This window comes from Apaloderma vittatum, unplaced genomic scaffold (assembly GCF_000703405.1).
Source record: "Apaloderma vittatum isolate BGI_N311 unplaced genomic scaffold, ASM70340v1 scaffold8231, whole genome shotgun sequence".
NCBI classification, from domain to species: domain Eukaryota; kingdom Metazoa; phylum Chordata; class Aves; order Trogoniformes; family Trogonidae; genus Apaloderma; species Apaloderma vittatum.
The window spans coordinates 3316-12733 of record NW_009699586.1 but is presented as its reverse complement, the minus strand read 5'-3'; the positions used below and the strand labels follow the sequence as shown (position 1 = coordinate 12733).

The 9418-nt window shown below is 37.1% G+C and overlaps 1 protein-coding gene across 1 annotated transcript in view; it reads right to left on the bottom strand.

The window, feature by feature from the left end:
* LOC104280702 (A disintegrin and metalloproteinase with thrombospondin motifs 20-like) overlaps nucleotides 1-8780 on the bottom strand; it is a gene marked incomplete at both ends in the record, with an annotated part of 52751 nt that extends 43971 nt beyond the window's left edge. The window contains 7 exon segments of the mRNA XM_009878437.1: nucleotides 2-16; nucleotides 126-292; nucleotides 1568-1663; nucleotides 4864-4981; nucleotides 6123-6259; nucleotides 6357-6538; nucleotides 8635-8780. Coding sequence (XP_009876739.1) covers nucleotides 2-16; nucleotides 126-292; nucleotides 1568-1663; nucleotides 4864-4981; nucleotides 6123-6259; nucleotides 6357-6538; nucleotides 8635-8780 — 861 coding nt within the window.
* Between the last annotated feature and the right edge of the window lie 638 nt (nucleotides 8781-9418).

The window sequence follows — 9418 nt, the reverse complement described above, 5'->3', positions numbered from 1 at the left end:
TCCCTACACACAAAACCTTAATTGAGATAAAATGATAGCTGTTTTTCAGTGAATTTGAACATAAAATGATGAACATAATGATCATGTAGCAAATTTTCAAACTTATGAAAAAAGTAAACATGCACCTGTAGTGTTAGCTCTTCTTCGATTCTATCAGTGCTGTTAATTCGTTCTATGGTACTGTTTGAACCACTGTACTCAAAAATGGCTCCTTGCACATTGATTTCTCTTTTTGACATGCTTACAATAAAATTTCCATTCAAGATAAAATTTCCATGAATATCAGATAAAGCTATAAGTAAAATAAAATATTGGAAATAAAGCATCTATTTAATAAAAAGATTCTATCAATAAAAAAAGTCTTCATAATATATCTTCTCACCAATACTTAGCTTTATTTTTGTCCATGTGTAATACTTTAAAGTTGTATCAAACAGCTAACGTGTGAATCCAATCCTAACCATCAGTAACTTTCACCTAAGCAGGACTGTCATGGATTTTCGCTGTATAACAACACAATTTTAATAAGATTTGTTCTGCTGAAGGGTTGACTGCAGTCATCACTTTTAAATTTGATTAGGTTCTGCTACTGTAGAAGGAAACAATAATAATCTGTATTTCTGGCCTATTCTACAGCTCACATTCTTGTATACGTTAAACCTACTTTTAGCAAAGTGGCTTTTAAAAGTAAGTTTCAAAGTAAAAATAAAGTACATTATTAAGCCTTTATAATAATAATTTAATATAATGACCAATTTACAATCATAAAGATGAGTAATAAGTTAAAAAATAAATTTTTTAAAAAGTAAAATGTTTAGTAAAGGCATGCTATTCAGGCATTACTACATTCGAAACGGTAGCTAGTGCCAGGGGGTGAGAGCTGTTTCTGTGTCCTGTGAGATGCATGTGCAACAACAGGGCAACAGGTGGCAAGGAAAACGTTTGGAAAACTCTGAAGTTCACTGAGTAGGATGGTAATGGAAGAAGAGACAGAGGGAAAATACGCACCAATACTCTCTCAGGCACTTTAGATATAGCGTAAGTACTGCGAAATAGAAGAACCAAGACTTTTGGTACAATGTGCTTATGAATTCTTTGTTGCTCTCACACACTTGCAAATCTATCAAGATCTTTATACTCAGACATGACAGAAAAACAGAAATGTGAGACAACCGGTAAGTTTGCTGAAGGTCAGACTGCTTCACATATAAAGAAAGTGTATTCCTTCATGATTTAAACCCACAAATATCTGCATTATTCCTGAGTTCACTTGAGGAGTCTTAATTGACGTTGTCACAGCAAAGTAAAAAATTTGACAAAGTAACACTGTGTGAAATAATTCCTATTCTCTGACAAACGAATACCTGTTTAAGTATTAGAAACCTAACAACATCTCACTGATTGTGATTCACTAGCATCTGCAGAGAGATTTAGGCAAATGATGATACAATATAATTAGATATCTGCTCTAAAGACTGTATGAGACTTCTGATAGTTTAAGTCTAGAGCAGACCTCTGGCATGAGCACAAAAGCTATCCATCGGTGTTATACACAGGAGGCTTTTACCAAGGTAGTTGTCATCTTCTGGTTTCCCTGAGTAGCTGTGCTGCCGAACATCAATGTTTGTTGCTCCTTTGGGAATATTTACTACAACATTGTAACCTGCAATGTAATTATTCACAAATTAATCATATGCAAAAATAGTCAAATACTAGTAAACACGAAAACGTTTAACTAGCTTTATTCACAAAATCCTGCAGTGCAATAAAGTGGCAACAACTGGCTGAATGTCCTCATGTTTTAGGAAGGAATTGTGTAATAAGTTTCTTTGTTGGTGGTTTTTATTCTCTTTGCTAATCAGTTGAACTGAACTTTCATTTTAATAACTCATTAGAATACATTACTGAGTTCAGGAATGTGAATTACTTTCTTTACCAATAACATTATATCAGCCTACTCAGAAAAATCTACTGAGAGCAGCACTACTCTAGAAAACAGTCAAGTACACCAAGTGGAACTCAGGAAACATTGTGGCTCCTCACAATTTAACCACAAAAGCTTTATACTGGTCTGAATAAGTCACTTAGCATGAAATATCTCCACTCTCTGTTTATACTATTGGGTTAGTCTTCCATATCTCACAAGAGTATTGCACGACAACACTCCAATGAACAAGTCCTAAATTTGTGAATATCGCAGTGTTGCAGGCCATACACACGAGCAGATAAACCAGCCAGCCTGATCCACATTTCATTACCTAAAATGTTACCCTAGTGTGCTCCCTTCAAAATAAAAGTGCTTAACAAATGAGCCATCATTTCCTGTAATACCTCCAATTACTATAACGCTAGCCTTGTCATAAGGTAACAAAATAACGTGCGTCAAGATCTACTTTTTAGAACTGTCGCTCCATACACAAGCATAGATTTAAAAAAAAAAAAAGCTATCTTTCACAGATGTTAATCACAAATTGAGAAGGAGTCTTATGTCTAAGGAAAACTAAGTATAGCAAACATTGGAAATGACTAATAAACAGAAACATGCAATCTGAAGCATTAATATAATCTTTGCTAACTTTTTCACTCATTTTGCTGTGTTTAACAGTCTTGCCAAGAATCAACATTGTTAGTTTTCTCAACACTGCAGATAAAAATTTAAATGGCAATATTCTTTTCAATTTCATAATTCATTAACTTCCCAGTGCCCTTAATGTCTTAAAATTACACCATGCACTTAAATGGCCATTTAACCTAATCTCGGATCCATCCCGTTTGCCAGCTGGGGGCAGCACTGCAACTGCAAATGGACACACTGCATGCTCTGAACAATCAATCGCAGTGTTTGGTCAATCTGCCAACCTACTGGGGAGAAAACTAGAACACACTCCGAAAAGCCCCTCACCTTACACCCTGAAAACCTTGTGGCCGTAGAATGACAGAAGACAAATTATGGGAGGAAACTATAAATAGAACTGCATAGCATGCTGTCAAGTAGATATTCTAATTTGATGCAATAATAATAGCCAACATAATCGTTATGTGTACATAATTAGATTATAATTTCCTAAACTGGGAGCTAAGTAAACTCATATTTCACTGCAATGAATTTCTGATTATTGTTTCACTACTGTTTAAACACTTAATGACAACATCATAACTGCATAAATATAGGCCTGCACCACAGGCTGCTATTCCAGTCCCAATTCCGTCACAGTAAAATGACTCATGTCAGTATGGAAGTGGACCAGGTGAAGTTAGAAGACAAAGAGTAAGAGCACAGACTTTAGTGCACTTATCTTGTGATCCTAACTCAGAACCTCTTTGGAAAAGAATATACCTTCAGACAACATTTTTTAGTCATTCACCCATGGATGTCTTATGCCTCCCATGGACACCGAAGTTCAAGAGATCAGCTAGCTACAACCTCCCGTTTGCGTTGCTGCCCTCCTGCTTGAGCATCTGAGTGACAATCCCCAATGTTTAGCATACTGTCCAGTGGTCTAATTCAGTATCACCTTTTCTATGCTATAATTCCAAGAATTCAGACATAATTTAAAACATTCAACATAAAATCAAAATAATAAATCAAGGTTTTCCTCATCCCAAACCGTGGCGGATTTTTTTCCCTTCAGCTTCAGCGAGAAGCAAATAAGTCTGTGACAACATAAAGCTGACAGTAGAGTGACAGTCTCAACCATATTTGTACAGTTTCAGGTAATGGTCACTTGTATCAAATGTATTTGTGACAGAATTCACATGCTACCTAGAAGCAAAAAGATCTCTCACAGTGGTGGAAAACAAAACCACTGACAGTCCTTTACTCAGAATAATACTTTATTTTCTTTCAGTGTTCATGTGTTCAAAAATCCAGTCTCTAATACTTGATTGTGTCTTCTCAGCACAGACACAAGAAATGTTACGTGTATTTTTGTGAAAAGGGTAGCTTAAAGGTCCCACCTTTAAGTTTTTTGCTACTTTGTTGTTTGCACAAGCCCTGTGCCAGCAGAAAAAGTACAAAATCCAAAAGGATACTGGGCATACTTTCTTCTTTGACCAGCAATTCCTTCGTTCTTTGAAGATCCTATCTGGCAGCTCTCCAAGTATCATTTTCACTTTGCCTGTGGTTTGTTTCAACCGTGAAACAGCATGAAGGAGCCTTTAGGAATCTGATACTAACCTCGAGACTTCTATCCTTTACATTCTACACTCTAATTACTTAGTTTCACTCCTACACACATAGAGCAGTCTTTCCATACTTCCCAGAAAGGACTACATATAAAAGAGCTATCAGTAGCTCTGTTAGAGAAACAAAATCAAAGAAATAGGAATTGCGAGGGTTATTCAGAAGTTTCTCATTCACTACATGCCAATGAAGAGGAAAGAACATAAATGGTGCTGTCCATGTTCTCTGGAAAGAGAAGGCTCACATTTCACAAGCTATCGTTTCCACTATAGGAAAAAGAGAACCTCATCAGCTGCTCACACCACAGACATCTTGCTATCTCTTTACACAACCAAAAGGAGGCAATGGAGTAAGTCCTTCAGCCGCACAGTTACGGACAAGAGAATATAAAGTTCAAATCAGGAAATATTCTTCCTTTTAAAGTACTTTTACCTTCATCATTATCTTTTATTCATGTTTTTTGATTTTCACCTTAGAGTAGATTGGGGTTTTTATTGTCCCTTGAATGTTTCAGTGTGCCACAGTGTTTGCTTCTGCATCCTTGAGAGGGTACGTGTGACTAAAAATTGGAGACACTTTTTGTTGACAGAGGCCCTAGAAATCCCAGTTCCTCAAACGTAAAACATAATTTAAGGCATACTGAAATGTGCGTTAAGATTTTTTTTAAAAAACATACATACCATAACGAGCACTGTTGAAAGTACCTGCAAGAGTCTTACATGAAGAATTATCACCACCGCAGATTCCACATTTGTCTCTCCTTGCTTTGGAATTCAAAACGTGATCACATCCTGCTTGCTACAAAAAAAATAATACAATAAGCTTTATGTCCCTCAGTCCAATGGAAAATAATGAAAACAAACAATGTAAGCTTCCCACTCCCCCAAAATGTTCTTATTCACTATATATATCTTCCTTGGCAATTCACAAAAAGCCGTTTATCTTTTTGGGTGCTGCGACGTAAAAAGCACAATAGTGCTTTTGTACTATGAATGTACAATTCAAATACACTTAATATTTCAATAACTGTAAGAATACATAACAGTATGTAAAGATTTTGTATTAAAAAAATCAACATAGTGTATAAATTTTAAGTTATATTTACATTAAAAAGTCTTGGAATCCTAAAAGCAGTATGTGTACATGGTCATCAACTCTTTTAAAGTCTGTCATTACTGCAAAAGAAGCAAAGGAATACACGTAGACTATGCTGGTTAAACTAGCATAAGCACATTTTTTGTTTATGTATCTTTACTTAAACTTACTTTCTTAAAAATTATGATAAGCAGGAGAATTCTCTGGCATCTCCTCCTTTCTCTTGATTCAACACTATCAACAAAGCTACATATTTCCCCCATCCTGAGTTTCCTCAGTTTCACTGCAATCAGCAAAACAACCTGGACTCGACAAAAACATCTTGAGTTGTGATAACAGAGCACCTTGCCTCTCCCATCAAAACCTCACGACACTCCCATAATTTCTGTTAAGCAAAGAATGCTGACGTGATCCCTTTCAATGGTCAGACCCTCCTGATTTTGCAATGAAATAATGAATACATAATTTATCTACCCTCGACTTTTCTACTTTTTTACTTATTTGACAGCAGAAATACAACGGCAATAAACACACGGCATGCTTTTTTCCTCCCTTTACGTCAATTTTGGAACAGTTTCTCCCTCCTTATTGGACAATACTAACTCTCTCACATATAAGGCTTAGTGAGGAAAGACTGTGTGTCTTCAGATACAACAGTATGTTCTTCACTTAACTGCCTCCATTTCCAGATCTTTAATTTCGTAGGGATTAAAACAAATTTCAGTAAATTCAAAACATCTTGCTTTACATATTTTCAGTAAAGGTTATTTGGATGAATATTTAGTATCTACTTTACCATCTGTTAAAATTAATTTTAGTAATTAATAAGTTTAGATTTAAATACCCTGCATAAGCCTTGAACACAAAGGTCATTGGTTTCTGCTCCACAGGGAGTACCATCAGCAACTCTGTCCTTCAGCTGATAGTAGGAAGTTGTTCCAGAAACTCGGCAAAAAAGTTTACAGCGATCTTTCATAGCAACTGGAAAGAAAATCCAACAGGTTTCTCGTCTGTTTTAAAATTTTAATTAAAGTAACATTTTTCTTTCATTAATTGAAAAAAAATTATAATTACTTACTACCACTGTATTTTGGAAGCCAGCGAACAGCAGACGTAAGACCGTTGATATTAAAGTGTTTGCCATCAAATTCAGAGCATTGTTGCTCCCGGAAATCTTTTTTGCCTTTCGGACATGAATCAGTATTACACGATCGAAATTTCATCCTGCGGCCAATGCAATATTTTCCTCCATTTCTTGGTCTAACAAAAACAGGTAAAAAACACTCAGTTTCTAGAATTGCTGTTTTCCATTAAAATGGCTTAGAATCATAGAATGTCAGGTGTTGGTAGGGACCTCGAAAGATCATCTAGTCCAACGTTCCTGCCAGAGCAGGATCCCCTAGGGCAGCAACACAGGAACACGTCCAAGTAGGTTTTGAAAGTCTCCAGAGACGGAGACTCCACAGCCTCTCTGGGCAGCCTGTGCCAGGGCTCTGTCACCCTCACAGGAAAGAAGTTTCTCCTCATGTTGAGATGGAACTTCCTATGTTCTAGCTTATACCCATTATTCCTTGTCCTGTTACTGGGTACCATGGAAGTGACTGGCCCCTTCCTCCTGACATCCGTTCCTCAGATATCTGTATATGTTAGTAAGATTTCCTCTCAGCCTTCTCAAGACTAAACAGCCCCAGTTCTCTCAGTCTCTCTTCACAGGAGAGATGTTCAAGTCCCTTAATCATCCTCGTAGCTCTCCCTTGGACTCTCTCCAGTAGGTCCCTGTCTCTCTTGAATAGGGGAGCCCAAAACTGGACACAGTATTGCAGGTGTGGTCTCACCAGGGCAGAGTAGAGGGGTAGGAGAACCTGCCTAGACCTGCTGGACACATTTTTCTTAATGTCCCCCAGGATCCCATTGGCCCTCTTGGCCACAAGGGCACATTGCTGTCCCATGGACAACTCACTGTCCACTAGGACTCCAAGGTCTTTCTCCATGGGGCTGCTTTCCAGCAGGACAGCCCCTAATCTGTCCTGGTGCCTGGTGTTATTCCTCCTCAGATGCAGGACTCTACACTTGTCCTTATTGAACTTCATGGCTTGAGCTACTGATGTAAAAGGAAAATGTCATGCAGCTTTCTGCCGTTACTGACTTTCCCATCCATACTTTTACCTTCTACTGCACTGTGCATACCTTTATACAGGAGAAGAAAATAAAAAGTCTATGTAAAATACTGCTGCTGAGGTAGGTGGTAATCAGGCTATTGGTGTTTATTAATGTCTATCATATTTTTATTTCCCTTATAGTCATAATTATTTTGTCAGGGAAAAAGCATTATCAACTTTAATATTGTTACCAATGTAGCTGAGATTACAGCCCTGTTTTTACAGAACCAGCACCTCCCTCAGTAATTTGAAATTATTCTTTTACACAGTGACAAAGAAGGAAGACAGACAACACATTTTTTTTCTGCAGTCCTAATAGCAGTTTCATTTTGAGAATCAAAAGAACTGTGGAAAACACCCCATTTACTGGAAAGTCTAACATTTCTTGTTATAAACGCTGTTACACAATAATTCAGTATTAGTAGGCTCTTGGGGAGGAAAAAAAAAATCAATGGCATATTGATGCTATCAGTTACTACAGACTGACAGATGGATATCTCATGGGAATCTAGTCTACAGCCTCTTATTTTTCAGAGAAAATAAAATAACTAGGGGTCGTTTGACTGCAGTTCATTTATCCCACTGATAATATCAAGATGACGTGACTTCCTAGAAAAATCCTGAAACTACGCAGGCTGCAGCTATGGTTCTGCTTATGGAGAAGTTCTCAATGACTTTGATTACAGAGAATGAAAGCCACTGGTCAGGGGAAGTTTCTCATTATAAAGGTAAGCTGTAAATGACTCTGCTGTAACCAGTGCTCCTTGTGGGCGATACCGGTCGTGACATTGTGAAAAACCCATAAATCAAAGCAAATCAAGTGTTTCACTACAAAGATTACCAGGGAATACATCTTCTTTTTTCTTTTTCAGATTTTACTCCAAAGAAAACATTTCAGTGTTTACAGAAACCCCCAGCATTTAGAGTAAAGCTAGAAAAAAAGACCCTTTCAAAATAAATCTTTAGAAACATCTAGAAATACAAATGTTACAGTGAGGAGAAGAGAGTAATCTAAAAGTTCTCTGCATATCAGTCTGTAGACTTATCTCCCTCTTCAAACACGGCTGACACAAGCACATTTTTAATTGATGCTGTGAACTAATTTGCACAACTTGCAATCCCTTCGTTTTGTTTTGAACCAATTTATGTAGGAATACTTTCATTCCGTACTAATGTAAAACACAGTAAATAACATACTCTGGTCTATTACACAGCCTGGTGGTGCTCTTGATTCCACCTCCACAAGTTCTTGAACATGTGCTGTAAGGTCCCCACGGTCCCCATTCTCCATCCACCGGACGCATCTCCACTTCTCTGCTCACACAAATTCCATGGCGGCAGTGCTGCACAGTTGATAAACGAGATAAAATTTCTAAGTCAAGCAATATGTTACTGCATATTTTAGGCACAGAAAGAGCACAATTTAAGAGCTCAGTGCTCTTAATCTCAGTCTGGATATTTTTTAATACATTCAAATTCTTTTAAGTAGTCGTATGTCATATTTTCTTTGCTCTCTGTAAAGCTACTGGATGCTGAATGTATCTTTAGGTCTTGAGACTTTATTCAAATGCCTATATAAGAAACTCAAAATCCTGATCCTGGCTCCCTAATATATTCTCACGCACAAGCTTCACTAACAGATTTACAGTCATCTTTCACGTAAGAGATTCTTCCAGTTTAATTTGGAAATTCATGTCGATACGAAAAGTGAAAAGGTATGACAACAAACCACAAAAAAAAAATCAGGTCATTTTGAGCTACCCAAAAGCTAAAGACCTAGTGTGATTTTTTGGGAAAAGCAGACAAGCACTTAAGATCTTTTTTATGCTAACGCAAGATGATGCTATAGTTTCATGCTCAAACATCTATTGCGTTACTTCAGATATTATTCCTGCGGAAGAACTACCTATTTCCAACTAAAACTGTACATAAGGGTGCAATTTTCATTGCATTTTCTGGGTTTTCCATTATTAAGAAGACA